The sequence below is a fragment of the Ornithodoros turicata genome, chromosome 6 (assembly GCF_037126465.1).
Source record: "Ornithodoros turicata isolate Travis chromosome 6, ASM3712646v1, whole genome shotgun sequence".
Taxonomy (NCBI): Eukaryota; Metazoa; Arthropoda; class Arachnida; order Ixodida; family Argasidae; genus Ornithodoros; species Ornithodoros turicata.
The window spans coordinates 26,017,519-26,037,960 of NC_088206.1; the positions used below are offsets into that span (position 1 = coordinate 26,017,519).

A 20,442-nucleotide genomic window follows, 5' to 3' on the forward strand; every position below is an offset into this window, starting at 1 on the left:
GGGTCTAGGACATCTCGGTGCAGGACAATTCGGTGTGGGACAATTCGGTGTGGGACAATTCGGTGCGGACATCTCGGTGCACGGACATCTCGGTGCACGGACATCTCGGTGCGTGGACATCTCGGTGCGTGGACATTTCGGTGCGCGGATATTTCGGTGCACGGATATCTCGGTGCGCGGACATCCCGCTGCACGGACATTTCGGTGCGCGGACATCTCGGTGCACGGACATTTCGGTGTATGCGTCACATGATTAGTCGTCGTTTCACGTCGTTACAGCGCCACATGTTTAGTGCAGACCCAACAGCGGATTTCCATCGCATTCGCAAAAAATTGAAGAATCTTACCAAATTAATGAAAAACGATTAATAATCTCAAATAAGCATTGACATTGTGTTGTATTGCTTCTCTTTTTCACTCATGTAATGGCCTTCGTGGTCTTTTGGGTTTGTAAATAATAAATAAATTAATTAAAAACAAAGGTCACACAATCCGAAAAGGTACTTCATCTCATTACCGGCAGTCAGTACTTAGTAGTCAGTACTTAGTTATATTGGGGTCCGAGGACATTTTTTCATATACCGTTCACCCGTAGCCCTCCTTATGGGGACATTTTCTCCGGGGTCATCCTTCCCGGAGACTTTCCTTCCGGGGACACTTTTTGCAGACACATTCTTTCCGGATCCCGTTATACGCAATTACGAGTCCATAGATCTTCGACTCGGATGTATCTTTTTAATTGTGCGCTTTAGGGACGAAGTGCAAATTAAGAGGTTGTAACAACAACGTAAATGATGACGATGACGTGGAGTGTTTCACCGCCGCGATGTGGTAACCCTACCCCAATAGCGGCGTTCCAAAACAAGCACTAACGCAGTGATTGAGTTCCACAACAAAATTCTGCATTTTTGCGGCATATAGACATGATACTCTTTAGCCTCGCTATTTAAAAATAAGAGATGAAAAAGTGTTTAGACTTCCAAGTTCCAAGACATTCTTCTTTTGTGACCTTTGCGGGTCACTGCACTAAGGCGGGGGAAATACGACGGGTGCATCGGGGCGGTGGAGATGAGCCGGTTGTTTCGTGGCGGAGGAATCGGGACGGGGGAGTTTAAATTGGGGGAATCGAGCACCACTCACCAAGGGTTAAAAAACAAAAACAAACGAGGCGCCCTTCGCGATGAAATTTGCTGGGTGTTATTTCCAGCCGCGTGTCCTAACCTCCAGTAACTTTTTAATCGCACTTTATTAATTAATCCGGCATCCCAATTGTTTCCCAGCGACGTGCGCCTCACGTAGACTTTTACTTTTGGTACAAGAAAAAAAAAAAGAAAACGCGCAAGACACGAAAAGTACCAGAGAGCGCTCCAACGTCTCTCTCTCTCTCTCTCTTTTGTTCATGCAGAGCATCTTGTCGTTTTTAAAGACACGGTTTAAATACACTTTTTAAAGACACCCTCTATATTCAAATGAACAAGGATATCGACGTAAAACATCAAGTTGGGCCTGTTTTTAAGATATGACGGATAAAAGCTCTAAAACCAAGACGAAGGACCAGATACGCAGGTAGCGGTACCTGTGTGTGTCGTTCTTCGTCTTTGTTTTAGTACTTTTAGACGTCATAATATCGAATCCGCGTTTGCACATTTTACGAATGTGCAAAACTTGCTGCATAATTGTCTTTATGCTTGCAATGTATGTTTGCCGGTGCACTAATAATTATTTGCCAGAGATACCACGCAAATCATCAATTTCAGCGCTATGACACAGCCCCAACACCCTTTTCGTCTTTTTCTTCCCTGTTGCCCGTGCACCGAAATGTCCGTGCACCGAGATGTCCGTGCACCGAAATGTCCGCGCACCGAAATGTCCGCGCACCGAGATGTCCGCGCACCGAGATGTCCGCGCACCGAGATGTCCGTGCACCGAGATGTCCGTGCACCGAGATGTCCGTGCACCGAGATGTCCGTGCACCGAGATGTCTTGCACCGAAATGCCTCTGCACCGAGATGTCCGCACCGAGATGTCCTGCACCGAATTGTCCTGCACCGAGATGTCCGTCGCCCGTCTCGGAGCACGATTTCCGTCTCATAACGCTCTGATTATTACCCGGAAACTTCAGTACTATATTTTTAGACACTCCTTGGTTTTCACAGGGTACTTCACATTACACCAGACCTTTCGTTCAGCGTAGACACTAGTTCAGCGGAGAATCCCCAGTGACCCGGAGCTTTTCCTTATCTTCCTTAGAAGGCCTCCCTTTGTGCGCCGTGCAAAGACAGACGGGTACAGGTTTTGGGTCATCCAACGTGCAACTAGCAAGGATTGTCGAAAGATGGAAAATCCGGGTTCCGGAAGAAATGGTCCCGGAAAAAATGGTCCCGGAAGAAATGGTCCCGGAAGAAATGGTCCCGGAAAAAGTGGTCCCGGAAGAAATGGTCCCAGGCGGAGAGGGCGGAAAAAATGGTCCCGAGTCCAAAGCTTCGCGTGCTTGCTCCGTAAGCAGTGTAAAGAAAGATTTCCTCATTGACAATTCACCCTTATTTCATTAAGTAAAATAGCTTAACGATGCTTGATACTTAATTAATTGACGAAAAAATTAAAATAAAAGTACTTCCGGGTGGTCGAGAGAAGCGTTATTGCGCACTTATACTTATGGGAAAGACAAGGAATGATTCCGAATTCGCTTGTAATAGACCTCTATCAGGGGAACGTCACTCTGACGTACCCATGACGTCTGGTAGGCAAATTCGAAACCGAAACCGTGCACATGAGGCTTCGCGGGCAAGTGCTTTCCCATCAAAACTAATGACGGCCGCAACTTGTTATTCAGTGCCAGAGCAGTCATTTATGAGTTACCGTAATTGACTATTTTAATTCATGAAAATTTGTGCCTGTTGTGAATAGAAAGTTGTACGGCAGAGCCATACGATGCATTTTTCGTGAATTTGATTTCCGAAGTTGGACTATAGTTAGTCCCCGTGTAGCTCTAAGGAGACGGACACCAATCCCACAGAGGCAGGTGGTTTTAACTCTCGCAAACAAAAGCGAAAACACGCGAAAGAATGCCGCCTAGCAAAGATTACATTAAATGACACTGAGAGAAGTCGGCCGAGGGCGAACTATCGGGGTGTATGGGGTTAATGAAGTAGTCCGTATTCGACCGTGTAACCGCGCCCCTCTCACTGCCCACGGACACACGCAGTTGCGCCTAAAGCGGATACACGGCGAAACGACTTTGCACCGAGATATCCGTGCACCGAAATGTCCGAGCTCTGGAATGTCCGTGCACCGAGACGTCCGTGCTCCGAAATGTGCAGCGGATGTGCAGCAAAATGTCATGCACCGAAAGGTCCTATACCCTGTATTGCGATCTCATACAACATTGTGAATTTGGCTCCGCTTCAAATAATCGCACTTAGCGAGCCTAAAATGCTCTTACATCGTTAAAATACGCACTGATCAATATAGACCACATGACGAATGTGTACTGAAGTGGAAGTGGGATTCCAAGCGGAAGACCTTAAAAAAAGAAGTCGGGACCATTTTTTCCGCCCTCTCCGCCTGGGACCATTTCTTCCGGGACCATTCCTTCCGGGACCATTTCTTCCGGGACCATTTTTTCCGGGACCATTTTTTCCGGGACCATTTCTTCCTGGACCCGGAAAATCCAGGGAACCGGTCTCGAAAAATTGGCCGTATCTCAAAATAACGTGATCGAAGTCCCCGTTGAAAAATAAACTACCGTAAATAAATGTTATCTGTCTATTTCTGCGTATGCATATATTATACACCGCCTTGCTTTATTCTGTATACTGGTGGCAGTACAGAAGCTTGTAGCAACATTGCGGCGCGCGTTATGCACCGGTGCGCGTTATGCATGGAAGTTTTTTCAAATTCGGCTCATTTTTAGGGGTGCGCGTAATACACGAGTGCGCGTTATACACAGGAAAATACGGTACTGTAAATAAATGTTATCTGGCTATTTCTGCGCGGAAAATGCCAAAGCCCACTAAGACTAACCTGAACATGAAAATGCAAACACCGAACTTTTACTAACCTAATAATCAACTAACTAACGTGCTGTTCCGTCGCGTCCGTTTAATTTATCTACTATTTCTTAATTTTATTTATTTATTTATGTATTTTTGGAATAGCAAGCCGACGTCCCGTTTGATTGACCTTTAGCCCGTTTTTTTTTTCCTTTTGGTCTAATAAATATATCCCCCTCCCCCGTCGCTGTCGTTGGTTGTCGTTGGTTTTCCTTGCTTCGCGAACGTGAATTTGGGTTCCGGAAAAGACTGTTGCTCATTGCGTGGGCGGAAATTAGCAGCGGTCGCTTGATCGACTTTTCTTATTGGTTCACGTGGAGAGTTCATGAAAATAAATAAATAAAATAATCAAGATAAAAATAAAAATAAATCGATCAATAAAAGAAAGAAAGAGAAACAACAAATAAAGCTGCAGTTCTAAGTGCCGTTATCCTAAGAAACATTTATCTGTGTGTAATCCGCTTGCTGGCGGTTTCAACATTACGAACATTACAGGGCAGTCCTGTTGAACGTTACTGGAATGTTTGTGAAGTTGGCCTTCCACTAACCGTAAATACGAGAGATTCTCGTTAGCCGTATGAGGCAGTTGACTGAGTAAGCACAAACCCGAAACGGCTGTGATGTTCGTGAATGACAAAGGTCTGCAAATAACCAGTGGTCTCCCCTCTTTAGCTGAAAAAAAAAGAAGCAAGAAACAAACAAACAAACAAAAAAGGAGAGGACTCTGATTGCCTCATGCTCGATATGCTTGGGGAGCCGGAAAAAAAGTCCCCGGAAAAAACGTCCCCGGCAAAAATGTCCCCTGTGGAGAGGCTACCGGGAGCTCTCGAAAGAAACAAAATAAGGGCGTTGAGGTTAGGATCGCATGGTATTTAGACGGCAGTTTGTTGCACGGCACTTTATTCACTCTCGTAACTTACTCTATTCCACCCACAGTTGTAGGTATGTAGGTAGGTAGGTATGATCAAAAAGTCGGTGCATTGTTTTGCGCTATAATCTTACCTGAGGGGCTGGGAACGTTGACATTTTTTTCGCGAACATTTTTCTTGGGGACTTTTCCGGGGACATTCTTTCCTACACCCATATGCTTGAGTCAAAAGTTACAGAAAAAGAGGTGCTAAGGACACGCTGCGACCTTCGAACTCCCTTCGAAAGAACGTCTTTCGAACAAACGGCGTCGATCAACCGGCTGTTGATCGAACGGCTTTCGACCAAGCGTCTTCGATCCTTCTCCAAACAGCTTAGGATTTCGGAATATTAGGATTTCGGAATAATGTGATGAGGACGATGCGATGGAGTGTGGACGGTGAACTGTCAAAAACAAGCCTAAACTAACCTACCCTGGAAACTACCTAACCTAGGACCCGGCTCTAACCGGACTGGGGTCGCTACGGCCAACGAGACGTTACATCCAACGCGCCGTTACATCCATCGGTGGACGTAACGGCGCCTTGGATGCAACGGCTCGTTGGCTATAACGGCACGGTATGGATGTACCGACACGTTGGATGTAACCGCACGGTGGACTTGGTGATCTTTTGGATGTAAATGCTCGATGGATAAGCGGCTTCAGGATATGTCGGTCGTGAACTAATATGGCATCGATGTAGTTTTGGAATCAGCCACTCCATAACACACATTTCGCGGCGTATCCTCGCAGTGTTTTTGTTTGTTTGTTTTCATGATGTGATGTGATGTGATAAAAAAAAATGGGGATGTGAGTTTCGACGACGTCGAACTGGCTACCCCAGTACTCTTACACAAACACATGATGAGATGATGAAAAACAGAGATGATGATTTTCGTGAGAGTCCGTCAAATTATGATGTTTTATGATTTGATATGTTCACAAGTTACGGACAGAGTTGCTGTTGTGAGAGAATAAATTAGGTCAGGTTCTAAATTACGAGGTTGGTCCACAAGTTGAAATCCCCAAATCTCAAAATATTCACGAAATAATATATTCAAAGAAGTACCCGTGAGGTACCGCGTTAGCATCGTAACAGCTCGTTGTGTATGGTTTTCTGTTGGATGTAACGGCTCGTTGTGTGTACTGACTTATGGATGTATCGGCCAGAAATTCTTCTTTCTGTTCTTTCTGTTCCTCTCTCGCAAAGTTTGCTGAGTGCAGACAATGCGGTAAGATTAGGAAGGGATTCTCCAACAACAAATAAATATTGACTATGACACGAGGTGATTCATCACTGGTGATTTTCCAAGGTCCTGCTACCTTCTACTTATTTCTGGCAGATATGTTAGCCGCGTTCTTTTATAAAGGGGAGTACTACAGAATACTGAGCGCAATGACACATTACCTTCTGTATTCGTATCAACGAAATGAAACGCAAATGCCCACTATCCTGAGGCTCTGACTTCACGCTCGTTGAACGTGGATATCGTCGGACGTAGTTCCCAACTCAACCGGAATACTGGTATTTTCATATATAGTTCTGTTCTGTTGTTGGTGGCGGTCAGACAATGATGTTGTAGTTGTTGCCTCATACTTTCTATGTTGATGAACCGTATTTTCAATGCAATCAAACCGCAATGAAACACCTGAATAAGTGGGTGTAGAGCTTTTATAACCCATAAACATCGGAGGAACTTGACGCGCGACGAGGTCTCGGAGCACGATTTTCGTCTCATAATTGCGCTGATTATTACCCGGAAACCTCAGTACTATATTTTTAGACACTCCTTGGTTTTCACAAGGTACTTCACATTACACCAGACCTTTCGTTCAGCGTAGACACTAGTTCAGCGGAGAATCCCCAGTGACCCGGAGCTTTTCCTTATCTTCCTTAGAAGGCCTCCCTTTGTGCGCCGTGCAAAGACAGACGGGTACAGGTTTTGGGTCATCCAACGTGCAACTAGCAAGGATTGTCGAAAGATGGAAAATCCAGGGAACCGGTCTCGAAAAATTTGCCGTATCTCAAAATAACGTGATCGAAGTCCCCGTTGAAAAATAAACTACCGTAAATAAATGTTATCTGGCTATTTCTGCGTATGCATATATTATACACCGCCTTGCTTTATTCTGTATACTGGTGGCAGTACAGAAGCTTGTAGCAACATTGCGGCGTGCCTTATGCACCGGTGCGCGTTATACATGGAAGTTTTTTCAAATTCGGCTCATTTTTAGGGGTGCGCGTAATACACGAGTGCGCGTTATACACGGTATACACGGAAAATACGGTACTGTAAATAAATGTTATCTGGCTATTTCTGCGCGAAAAATACCAAAGCCCACTAAGACTAACCTGAACATGAAAATGCAAACACCGAACTTTTACTAACGTAATAATCAACTAACTAACGTGCTGTTCCGTCGCGTCCGTTTCGTTTATCTCCTATTTCTTAATTTTATTTATTTATTTATGTATTTCCGGAATAGCAAGCCGACGTCCGGTTTGGCTGACCTTTATCCCGTTTTTTTTTTTTTCCTTTTCGTCTAATAAATATATCCCCGTTCCCCCGTCGCTGTCGTTGGTTTTCCTTGCTTCGCGAACGTGAATTTGGGTTCCGGAGAAGACTGTTGCTCAATAGAAGAGGTTTATTGGTCTCGGTGTCTCTTACACTGCCGCGACAATGCTGGCTGACGATAATCCCTTTACGAGCAGCTAAGTAAGCTTTTGTTCTGGTCTCCAAGGCCATGCCCTAAGTCAGCTGTCCATGAAAGTATAGAGGAGAGAGGGAGAAAGAAGGTGCAGGACCAGCATGATGTCATCGAAGACATCGGGTTGTTGCACTTCAAAAGGCCCGCACGCTTTGTCACAGGCCCACGGGCACATTGTCCAATAGCCTGATTGACATTTCTGGGCTTTTCAAATGCATTCTGGAGGGTATATAAACCGAACTTCCTCAAGACCTGCTTTTCTCATTTCTTCCCAAGCGGTTTTGTCGATTGCCTTCGCAACGCTCTTCTGATACGCACTGTACGTGTCACTAGCCATACAGGGTATATCGAGAGCACCAACAAACTCAGAAAGACCAGAGAAACCAGAACCTATGGATACAATTCCGTTTACAGCTGCCGAATTCACGTCTAGGCGCTGTTGGACAAGCTCTCCAGGTGATTTCTCCGTCGAGACAACATCTTCCCTGAGACACAACTTACACTTCAACCTGAAAAAACTACAGAGACCTCGCCGTTGTTCCGATATGACGTACATATCACCCAGGCCACAACCAAATGGACTATGTACAGACAAAGCTTGCAAAGATGAAAAGAAATGCTCAATCTCGACAATACGTCGCCCGTCAAGTACGAAGTTATCAGTTTTATCGCCAACATCAACAGGAGGGGCCGGATCAGAAACAACAGCTGGAAACGTCATATCGTCAGCATCAATGGATGGAGTCTGACTAGATAAGAGATCCGAACTCGTCGAAGCGGAACACGCGCTAGTATCAGGAGGATTATCACTCAAACATGCAACATTACATAATTCATTTGAACCTTCAACAGATGACTTTCCAGACCGTCGAACACGAATACCTATGCGACCCAAATCCGCCATGAACCTCTTCGTCCGCTTATGCTTCCCGTACACAAATCCTCGAGGCATCGCAGCGAGACCAAACGCACAACCAAACTCGAAAGTAGGTTGCAAAGTGAGCATCCACACTCCCACACCATTCGTAACAGCCACAACTACGGTGCGCGTGCGCGCTGCATGGTCGGCGGATGGATACGGTCAAAATGTTCCGCGCGGTTTTGCTGTCGCGTCACCAGATGGCAACACAGAATGACGCCGTTCACGGGGCTTTGAGTGGGCGATTTTGCGTACTCACGTTTCATGCTTTTTTATAAAAACTATAAGTGGTAGACATATAAATTTGATGTCTATCGATTTCTGAAATAATTCCAGAGAGAGAAACGGAAAAGTTTTTTTCGAAATGGCTATAGAAGTTTAATAAAACCTTTTCAAAGAGGGAGGAGAAAAATTGTGTATTTTTTTCGCATTCGTGACGTCGCCGTAAAATACATACGACATATACGAGAAATCCTGTACCGCAATTCTCTTCATCTCGTCTTCCTCTTTATGATGAAAGCACCCGCGTCAAAATCTGCGCGGCGGTTACCGAGAGAAAGCATAAAAACTGTTCCATAGGAAATACATTGGGACGGAGAGCTGGTATGCCCTCTTAATTCATTTCCAGTGCGGAATATATTGATGGAAATATTTGCGCCGCTACACCCCTGTAAAACACGTGTCCGGCCAACAAAGCAATAGTAGTACCCATGCCCGGCGCAGCGAATGTCATCGCTTTTATGTTTCTCGTTGAATGGCGTGCACTTTTATTATCCATTGACATATAAAAAAAGCCTATATCTCCCAATTTCAACAAATCGGGTGAGCGAATGGTAACATTCAGTCGCCTGTAATGTATTTCATCGGCTATCCGCAACTACGTCCTTATCCGCAACTACGTCCAATAAGGACACATATATAAATATGTGTCCTTATATTTTTGGGCGCAGGACCCTGCGGGACCATTTTTTCCTACATCCGTATGCCAGACATAAAATATATAGGACAGAGCTGTGTACTGTAGTAGAAGTTGGAAAGAAAAAATGCTGTGCCACCTATTGTCCTCCTGTCTGATTGTGACCGTTTCAAATGAAGGACAAATAAGAAATGGAATGAGACACGTTATCGTGAAACGTAGGTTCGCTACGCTGAGGTGTGCTTTGTAAATTTAGACTGTTTTATATCATGAGTACACATGTTTAATGAATGAATAAGCCACACTTTTTCTGTCAATACACCGCAGTTGGCTTTGCGGAAACATTCCGTCTGCAAAATGTTGTAGTGTGAGAAGTCAGCGCCAAAGAAAAATCGGCAGGTGAATATAAATAAGCGCGGGCGAACGAAATATAACATTTGGACTTTGCGCGGTGTCGAGAAAGTCAGAGAAGCGAAGATAACATAACCCCGAGAAGTCACCAGATGCAGTCCACCCCAAAGGGACCCCCTTCTTTTTTTCTTTCCTTCTTTCACTGTAGCTGAGTTGACCTTGGCAACCCAAACATGACGTGAGATCCTGCATCTCAATAATCAAGGAGGTCACACGTGTTTATGGGACTCTATAACCCCGCGGAGGAGTGAGTTACTTGTACCAAGGGTAATGGTTACCAGGGGGGTCGGACTCGCTCAAAAAAGCGTGACCACACGGGAGCTGCCATCCGTTGGTCATGGAAGGCGTTGCCTTCCGTTGGCTGCTTCATTCCGCTAAATTTGACGTGCTCGTTTTCCTAAATTCATCACTTGCTATCTAAATTCGGCGTACTGTGTGCCTATCTCATATGTATTCGTTAAACAAATAAGCAGTGAATATTTTTCCACTACAACACTTGCTTGTGTGCTGCCGCTCGTTCGTCACTTTATTATCACGAAACTCGACAGAGCATGGAATGGCGGGTGGTTTCGTTTTTGACATTTCCAGTTACCGTTGGTTCACTGTGTGTATTCATCTTTGGAATTCTGTCGTCTTCGGAAATACATGCCTATATTTGTTACGATGGGTAACGATTTATTGATTTCGCTCGCAAAGCATGCAAACGCCATTTCAACACGTCATAGGCGGTAAACATCTTCATCCGTGTCGGCGGAAAGTGAAGGGTTGGCGGTGTCGCAGGTAATCTCATAGATAATATATGATTCACGTTTGATATGGCAACGTTCACTTTGTGATTCCGATAGCATTACTCAATTCTGCATGTATCCCAAAGGTTCGTGCGTACTCAATGCAATTACACGGCTGGCATGGCTTCCAACGGTGGACGCCGTTGCCTCCGTCGGCTCGTTCCCCCGTTTGTCATCCCACGTGACTGTACAGGGTTGGCAACAAACGGAGCAGCTCCGCTGTAGTTAGGGGGCTGAAATTGGTCCACTAACACTGTCCATGACCAACGGATGGCTGCGCCCGGCCTGTCACGCTCGGGGATAGGAGAATCCCATTGACGGCGCACCAAGTACGTTCTCTAGAGTCTTCCTATATTAACTCTATGATGGTTACAGCCAGTCCTCCTCAGGTAACCGAGGATGCGGCTGTAGAGTATGTACCACTACGCCAATCTACAACGTGGCAAGCTCATTGGCCTGGACTGTGTGCGCGCTCCGATTGGTCAACAATGTTTTGAAATAGCATTTTCTACGCGCGCATCTGCGTGCAGCGTCCCCGCGGCCGTTTCAACAGTTTCAGCATAGTTTCGAAATAGCTCGCGTCCCGCCGGCACGGCGTCCGTCGTCTTGTGTTCCGTGTTTCGGTAATGTCAATCGGCAGAACAGTTTGTGATACTACGCGTATTGTGCTGTTCCTGGACACGACTATTATCCCACGTACTACGGAACTGGAATGCTTCGTGGGTTGGAGCGGTTGGAGAGTGAAGAACGCGTTCGGGCGCGACAGGATTACGATTACGTGCCACACAAGTGCCTTCCGCTCTGCAAGCAACGAAAGAAGATTGTCATAATAAAATCGGCCGGCACGGCGTCCTCTTGTGTTCCGTGTTTCAGTGATGGGTAGTTTCACTTTAAATCGAACAACGGATGAAAGTCGTATTTTTTAATTCGCAGAGAAAAAATATATTATGACAGCACAGATATGACAAATATGTTATGTAATATATATATATATATAATAGACAAATATGTTATGACAGCTGAAACGACGCAAATCGCGCCACGTGCGACGCTCGTGCGTGGAGTAGTTCCCGCGTGGGAGAGGAGGAAAGTCTGAGGTTGCTTGAGTGCGCTTTCTTCTGGACCGACTTTGACGGGATCTAGCACGACTGATTTTTTGCCTAGGAACTGGAGATTTTTTGTGGTTGTAAGCTGCACCATAGACACTGTTCACAGCCACCCAGAGAGCTCTGAGGGCCACAGATTTTCGGTTAAAAAATGCCAAACTTGGCGTGAACGTTCAAAAAGGCCAAATTTTGTTATCAATTTGCTTCATGACGGAACGTCTGAGGACATCGAGCTTAGTGCCGTTCGATAGGACGTTGAAAGAGCTTTCGTGCTGTATAAAGTTCATTTTTCTCAGTCCAGTGCTTTCTGTGTTATTAGCTTGAGAATCGCACATGGTAGGCGAAAATTGACAATGTTGCATCTGAATTTTCTCAAAAATGCCATCTTCGATTTCCTTGATTATTTTTGAAAAGGTGGCGTCATGCCTCTACTTTAGACGCCAAGCTTTAGACGCTCTTAAACTGCAGTGACTAAATACGGTGATGCCGTACAGCAGAACATTGTTACAACGTTACAACGTCTACTTTCTAAGTTGCTGTTTTTTATTGTGTCGTGCTACCGGTGCGAAAGTTCAAATAAAATGACAAACCCCGGTACTTGGAATATCTTCTGAACTACCATAAGCTTTCTAGATAATCCTTCTTATGGCGATAGAGTAGTGTAACATAGATTATGTAAAGCACACGACAAAAAACTCAAAATAAAAAAAAGAGAAAGGAAAAAGAAAGAAAGAAAAACAGTTAGTGCAGTACAGGCACGACATGGCGCAAGAAAGGCCAGTCAGAGGGTAGACGCAAGGCCCGAGTCTTTCAGGAAACGGAGCAGGGCTGTGGTGACGGCACACTGGGTAGGCCGAAGGACGGGACCAAGGAGGGTGGCCATTGACATTGTGTTGCAGCCAAGCTGCATTAGGCGGCGACGGAGGGCTTGTCGTTGGTGAATGTGCTGCTGGCAGTGTAGCAGATACTGTAGAAGTGGTTTTTTCCGCGTGGAAAATATTTTCGCGTTTTCAAGCAGAGCTGCTTTGAGGATTGATTCGCGAGAACTTAAATTCGCGACACAGGTTTCCGGGAGTGCTTTGCTCTTGCATATCGTGCCGCCGTCAATACTCGGGCATATTTCGGCACGTACTAAGACATCCGTTGTTCACGTGGATTGCGGCATTCTAGGTCTATTCCTTTCTTCTCCTCACAGAGGTAGGAGGAAAGGTCCTGTCAAATCGCCTTTAGGGACCCTGTAGGAGGCCATAGTACTGGCCGTGTGCAAGTTAGCCAGTTTATTTTAGCAGTTCTTATTAATTATCACTCGGGGCACTAACCAGTTCGATTGAAATGTGGTACTATCATTCAAGCCGCTTTTGAGAATGCGGGGAAAGGCATGTTCTGGCTTCGTGGTATAGTGGTATATTGCATGTATAGTGCAAAGGGTTTATAGGAGTAACAAAAGCATGATGAATTTTCATTTCTTTTCATCTTGCCTGATGGGATAAAACAATCTTCTGCGCTTGCTTAAACTGCCTATGCTACATGGAGTAGAAAGTATCAGGTAGTCGCGGTATAGCGTCGAACGCCGAACGATTTTCGCCCTCATATGGCCAGAGTTATTCGCGGGAACTTAAATTCGCGATTTTGGAGGTGTGCGCGAAAAACGCGAAAAATAATTCCGCGCGAAAAAAACCACTTCTACAGTAGTGAGGAATGTCGGCCACCTACTGGGTTTTGAACAAGCATGAGACCAGGCATGAGTCATTCCAGGAGATATCGCAATTAAAAATTATTCTCAAGTATTGTATTCAAGTGGGCTACAGCCGTTGTTCTTACAGTGCAAAATTACAAGCAAGAAGTCAGGCTTACGTTTGATTGGACTCCAAAAACTTTGATTTGTACCAATCCGAGCAATAATAATAACTATTACTCCCCACTCGTGTTGTTTACATCCTGGACATCTCAATCATGGATGCGGCCCCAACCTCAAATTAAGTTCTGCTCCCATAACCTACACGGCAGAAATACTGCCAGATATTCCACCGAACAACAACAACAATTATATATTGACGATGAAATGGGGAGGTTTTCCAGTTTAAGAGTGGAACGCTACCCCATAGCCGAACATTTCTGCAGCTCCCCGCAGGAATACCCAAATCTTTCTTATTTCTTTCATTATCACTCGCTGTCTTTCATTCACTTCATCTTTTCATCATACAGCACATGTGAGACACTAATAGCCTTCTGCTGCGGCATACGTTGATCACGTTGCGATAAGACATCACCCAGGAGCAGTTGTGTTCGAGCGTTATCACCGAAGAGATAGCACGAACAATACATGTTCTTTTCCTGGAACGCAATTGCGCGGTATAAAGGAAGAAACCAGATATCGCTCGCCACCGCCGTTACTTCTTGTCACACTGTGCACCAGCCTGTGCCTGTCGCTCAGATATACGAACGTTCCCCTCGCGTTCCACTCTTCGAAATACCATGTCGTCTTCGTTTGAAGACGACCTCATGCTACCACAAGGACTTCCAGCGGCGACAACCGACGGTAACCCGTTCATTGATACAACTAGCGTGGAAGAGCAACCTGGTGACGTAGACGACTTCGCTTTCGATCGATTCTCGACCCCCGTCAAAGAAGCAGACGACAGCGCCAAGGAACAGGAACCAGATGGAGGGCCTCCCGTCGTCTGCAGCAACGACGGTCTGCTAGCTGATTTCGCAGACGTCGGAGCCATGACTGCGAAAGCGGACGAACAACCCGTCGTCCGCCAGGACTCCTTAGTAGACGCCTTTGGAGAAGTCCCGCAAGGTTCGCTTGAAGGGTCTTCTGCTCGTGAACAGGACATTACGGTGTCTATAGACAGTGAAGAGGACCCTGCACGTGATTTCATCGAACGTGAGCGAGAACTCCTTGCCAGTTTCAACGAGTCGTCCGTCGAAAGTGTCGTCGACTCGACTAGTCCCTTCGCACAAAGCAGTGGCATGGATGGGAGTTCTTTTGACGGAACTCCATCTCGTGGTACTTCACACGGTCCCTCACCAATTCCGGCGGCGGCCTCGGGAGTGAAAGAAGTCCCGGAACCTGTGAGAAGAGCGCAAGACGAGATGCGAGAACGACTCGTAAAAAAGGACTCTGAAGAAGCTAGTAGGATCCTTGAACTGAATGAAACTGCCCGTCAGGAACTGGAAGATTGGTACGCTAGGTACCACGAGCAGCTTGGAAAGACTAAGGCTAGAAATAAGGAAACTCAGAACGTATTTGTGGAAGAGAGAGACAGAGGGAATGAGAAAGGAAAAGAGTGGGAAAGTCTAGGGAACATGTGTAATTTCAGCAGTAAGGGATATAGAGGGACGAAGGATGTGTCCCGTATGCGATCAATCCTGATGCAGTTGAAGCAGAAACCTCCAGCCGTTCCTGTTAGTGAATAACTTAATTTATTTCTCTGCATAGTTCAATCAAACCTTCTTGCGATACTCTCCAGGTATAGTTGTGCCGCGGTTCCAGTATTATACACGCTGGCTGAATCTTGCATTGAATAAACCTTTTCACCAAGACTGTTTCGTATTTGCTGCTGCCTCACAGGGGCTACACCGGTCTCGGTGACTCAGTTGGTAGCGTGTTCGTTTATTCATCTCGAGGTTGTGGGTTGGGTTGTGGGTTGGAAACCGGTCGAGTACGCCGGCAACCTTGTGGCAGCTTGCAAGTTGCTTCGGTACTGTTGCAATTTTGGATGCATGTGGCAGGGTAGCGGAAGGTAGCCAGACAGGGCTCCGTCTAACGAAAACAACAGAGTTTATTACATGACGGAGTCTCGAGGAGAACAGATATGGAGGCCATCCATGCCTCTGGTTTCATACAAAATCTTGGGGATGTGGCCATCCAGACACAACATGCTTCGTTCAATAAATGACCATTGCCCGAACCGCTTGCGAGACGTCCTTGCGCGATAATGTATAGACCTCTCCCTATTCGTAAACAAATGACGTCATAGTGTTCGACAGCGCCACCAATTTGGTAGGGTTTGGTAGGCTCGAAGCTAGAAGCGAACAAGGTCGCGCCCGAAAGCCACGGTCTTGAGGGGATTACGATTGTCCCTGAAAGGGACGCGACCTTCGGTCCTACTTTTTTTTTCAATAGGAGGGAGCGAACAAGTGTCCATTCGTGGAACCCAGCCCTTTCCTTCTGATTTGTTTCGATTTCAGTCTGTCTACCAACGTCATGATGACGTTCTCGGGTAGATATCTATTCTTGGCCTAGAGGGTGAGGGGACACCACATCCGGCGGTCCCATAAAGTTTTTAGGGGACAAATTTTGCACTCTGTTTCAGTAAATAATGAACCGGTTTCCACGAGACTGCTCTTGTTCGATAGCATTCGGAAGTGCGCTTTCTCGCTCCAGGAAAAATTATTGGTTTTCTCAGTTCATTTCTGTAAACACGATACTGAAGTACAAAAATTACCGAAATTGGATACTCAAGCTTTGAAACGCTCTTCTAAAAAAACTAAGACTTATGCAGAAATTTTCCAGGAGCGGAAAAGTAAAAATATTTCTAGAGCATTTTAATACCAGGATGATACGCATCCGATTATTGGTTCTCCCGATATATCATAACTTCAATTCATAAGATATGAATGTTTGTAACGCGCTGCTTGATTGATGTATTTTGCTCCTCCCTGTGCGCCATATTGCGGGCTAAAGGTGAGAAAAGAATCCCTGCGCCACACAGCAGCGTAAATCCAACACCCTATCCTGAATTCCCTTTCTTTGCTAGGTTCCATTCCCCCTGTTGAGTTGGAAGCCCTTGAAACAGCCGTTTTTTCGGGAGTCTAGGTAAGGTGACGAAGGGTCTGCTGTTTGAGATAGTGCGTGTGTCGTACTCTCTGAGCCTGTTCCCTGCCTTGGGTTTTTCCGAACTGATTGGTATCACAATGCACGCTTTCCGGCATGCAGGCCTGCGGCTGTGTTGCATCAGCCTTGTTTGTTTTCTGTTCACATTGGCCGCTAATTTTTCCGTGAAGGGGGGGGGGGATATGTTTAATGCTGATAGAAAAAAAGGGACCTTGGATGCTACGTTTACTTATATCGTGCTGTCGTTGTAAGCATACGAGTTTTTGACTGCACTGAATATGAAGACAGGCACTGCTTTTATTATCAGTTTCGCCGATGCCAGAATCGAGGAAAAAATGTTCCCGGAAGAAATATCCCCTGGAAAAAAATATCCCCGAAGGAATATCCACTTTTGATACGCGTCGGCTAGTTCACTTTGGACGTCGACTTCTTACTCTGGGTTGAATATACGAGGGCGGATATGTTTATTAAGAAAAAAATAAAGGAGAGGTCGACTTGCTATTAAAAAAAAAGTAGAATATACGGATCTTTCGAACACCGAAACGAGTAGTCATTTATTTATTTATTTATTTGTCATTTTTTTTATTTTCAAGGGAAATGAGAACCAGGTAAAAAAAGGATTAGGATCCCTGACGAGGAAACTGGTCCTCTACAAGCAGTCACAGCGACTTTAACAACACAACAATAGTTTACGGAACAACATACATTTTGGACAGTTTTAACAGCACTGGTTATTAATACCAACAACATTTAACATCAACAGCACAATTGTACTATTAATAGTTCCAGTCATTCTTTGAATGAATTAATCTACCGAGGTCAATATATCTGCATTCAGTAACGCTTCCATCAGTGTTCTTTATTATACAGGAAATGTTAGAAAAGACATAGATAAGTGGCTCAAAGTATTGCAAAAATTTTGTAACAAATAGTTAGTCGCTTTCATGTCATAGTTGGTACAACTATAAGGGTAGACAGATAAATTAAGCTTTCGTTGTGGGTAGAGTGCAGTTGTGGTGTATAACTGAATCGCACCTGAATAGAAGGTGTTGTACGTGGATAACCCAAACTTTAGAGGGTATAGGTGATGTATTGATAATAACTTTAATTCTCGAAAAGTCTCTGAAGCCACTAGCTGCCGTAGTATTCGTAATGAAACGTACTGCTCTCTTTCGCAGCGCATAAAATCTAGTGTAATTTGTCGAGCTAGTCATGCCCAAGATTAGCGGACAAAAACTTAAAGGGTGCTTCACCTGCATTACACCCATAGACGCAATGCATAAGAAACGTATAATTTTATTTTGGCGGAGAACGCCGACACTTAGGATTTTAGGAGACTTTAGAATTAGCCGTATATCTATAAAGGCTTTTGTTCCCCCGGCGTTTGAAATCTTACACATTGTACTCAATGGGACAGAAGTTGAATTCGCGCTCCATCGTGATTTCACAGTCTTATACATCGAAATATATCCGCTTTAGGTAGTTTTCCACTGCAATTTCACAATTAGGGGGACAATGTTTGGAACCTAAAGTGAATGTCTTGGTTTTGTAGCGAGTAAATTTTAATTTTTAAATAAATTTTTGCAAATAAGCTGTAGGGTAGCCATTCCCACGACGTTTAAGGGCTTTCCGTCGGGGCCACACAGTGTCCGAAGTGATTGACGAAGCTTTAGTCCCGGGAAGTGTTCGTTGAAGACTGTCTCTGTCAGCACAGACTCGTCTGCTCCCGTGTCGATGCGGAACGGTAGTGAAATTCCGTTGACCAAAACGTCCAGGTCCCATTTTGATGAGGAAGTTGATGTGGCGACTCCCACAAAACCTTGAATTGCGCTTGCCCGTTTCTCTGATCGACAAACTGCTGCGAAGGGGCCTCCTTTATGGCATTTATTGCAAGTGACGTTCCTTGCAGGGCAAGAGTTTCTAAGATGACGTAATCGCCCACTCCAACCGCAAGTTCGCTGCTTGATCATAGTTCTTTTGCCATTCACCGGTGTAGATTGCTGTTGCTGCTCCCTCTGCGCAGGGTGTGACCTTCTGCCGACACGTTTGGTAGCTACGTGGCCTACTTCTGTGCTATCAGTAACTGGGTGAATCTCAGCTTGCTGCTGTTTTTCTGCTTCATTCTGTCGTGCAGTTGTGAGAGCCTTTTCCCACGTTAATGCAGAGTCTAGCTGCAACTTTTCTGAAAGTCGTTTGTCACGTAGTCCCACGACGAAACGGTCACGCATAAGGTCATCCTTGAGTGCGTACTCACACGTTTCTGCGAGTTTGTAAAGAGCGGTAGCGAAGTCGTCTGCTGATTCCGAGTCCCCCTGAATCCTGCTATTAAAGATGACTCGTTCATAGATCACATTTCGACGAGGGAGGAAGTAGTTTTCAAACTTTCCCAAGACGTAGTCGAAGTCCCGTGTTTGTTCGTCACTGAGATTGAAGGTTTGGAAGACATCTTCCGCTTGGGGACCCATAATGTACACTAGTGCGTCTACTTGCTGCTATCCCGTCTGCTGGTTAACACCCGATACCATAGGCGCCGACTGCGGGGGGGGGGGGGGGGGGCGCGGGGGCCCTTGCCCCCCCGGAACGTGAACTAGGGGGGGCGCCGCCTCCCCCGGGAGGTCCCGCTAAGAGACTGACACCAGCCTTTGAGGCTCGGCGCGCCCGGGTCAAAAGCGCGAAGAGGCACCAACCCCAAAAATGCATCTTGCAATTTGTAAAATATGTATCCGCCCACCACACTCATTATCACAGTATAGAAGGTGAGGCGAAGAAACACAGAGGATGACACAACACGTAGACTGAATTTCGCCCAAAGCAGTCAGATCAATGAAACGAAGCAGTCGTAAAGGTACCAGCAGCTGCGAGGTGTAACGGTAGGATCTTCGGAACGCATATCCGTTGGGAGCGGGTTCAACTCCCGCTGCTCCATTTCATTGACCATATATTGCGCGCATTTCCGGTCAAACACCGAGGATTCAATGCATTTTGTTCCTTTTGCACTCAGTTTTCAAAGGCGTGATGCCTTCAGTTGTGCACATGTTCACTGTTTACGTTCTCTCTGTTCTTTCGTTTTCTTTTGTTTTTTCTGTTCTTCCTTCATCTTATTCCTATACCAGTTCTGCATACATCATAGGATCCCGCCGGAGTTTGTGATTCTTCAACTTTAGTTTTGGGTTCTTCATTTTCCTTTTTCTTTTTTTTTTGTTTTTTCTTCTTTTCTTTGCCTTTTTCTTCCCCCTTTCCCTTTTTTGTTGGAATAACAAGCCGACATCCATCTGGCTTTCTTTTCCTTTCTTTTTTTTTCTTAATAAACATATCCCCCTCCCTCCGTGCCAGAGTACTTACTTCGAGGTGCGCCCTTGCCCCCCCTGGGAAAATGAAAACTCTCCGCCTCTGCCCGATACTGTGTAAAAGCGTTGAAACCTCCTTTTCCATGCCGTCCACTGGTTCGGCGTTGAGAAGTTGAAGGCCTCCGGCGGTTCCATGCGAAAACTCGCCGACTGTGAAGGTGACGGCGTCGGAACGCCTTCTGTCTTCGGAACGATGGTTTGGTTATTAGCCATAGCGTTGTAACCCGTGCAAGTGGCATCGAGTCAACGATGTATCCGTACTGCTTCTGACACCATGTTTTGTCACGCGGGACAGAAAGTGCGTGACGAGACCGCCGACTGTCAGATGGAAAAATCCTTTATTCCGTGGTGGTGGTGGTGGAATATCGATTACATAGGAAAGATCCTTTATTCCAATAAACAAACCCTTTTTAAGCGCTCCAGTGGAACGCAACACACGCCCTC

The 20,442-nt window shown here is 45.6% G+C and overlaps 2 protein-coding genes across 2 annotated transcripts; one reads left to right on the plus strand and one right to left on the minus strand.

The window, feature by feature from the left end:
* Positions 1-14,283: 14,283 nt before the first annotated feature.
* On the plus strand, positions 14,284-15,231 carry LOC135398389 (clathrin light chain-like). The gene has a single exon (XM_064629798.1). It carries the CDS (start codon positions 14,284-14,286, stop codon positions 15,229-15,231), a length of 948 nt encoding a protein of 315 aa, XP_064485868.1.
* Positions 15,232-18,213: 2,982 nt separating this feature from the next.
* LOC135398390 (uncharacterized) lies at positions 18,214-19,116 on the minus strand. Its single transcript, XM_064629799.1, has one exon. The coding sequence runs from the start codon at positions 19,114-19,116 to the stop codon at positions 18,214-18,216; it is 903 nt and encodes a 300-aa protein (XP_064485869.1).
* Positions 19,117-20,442: the final 1,326 nt, after the last annotated feature.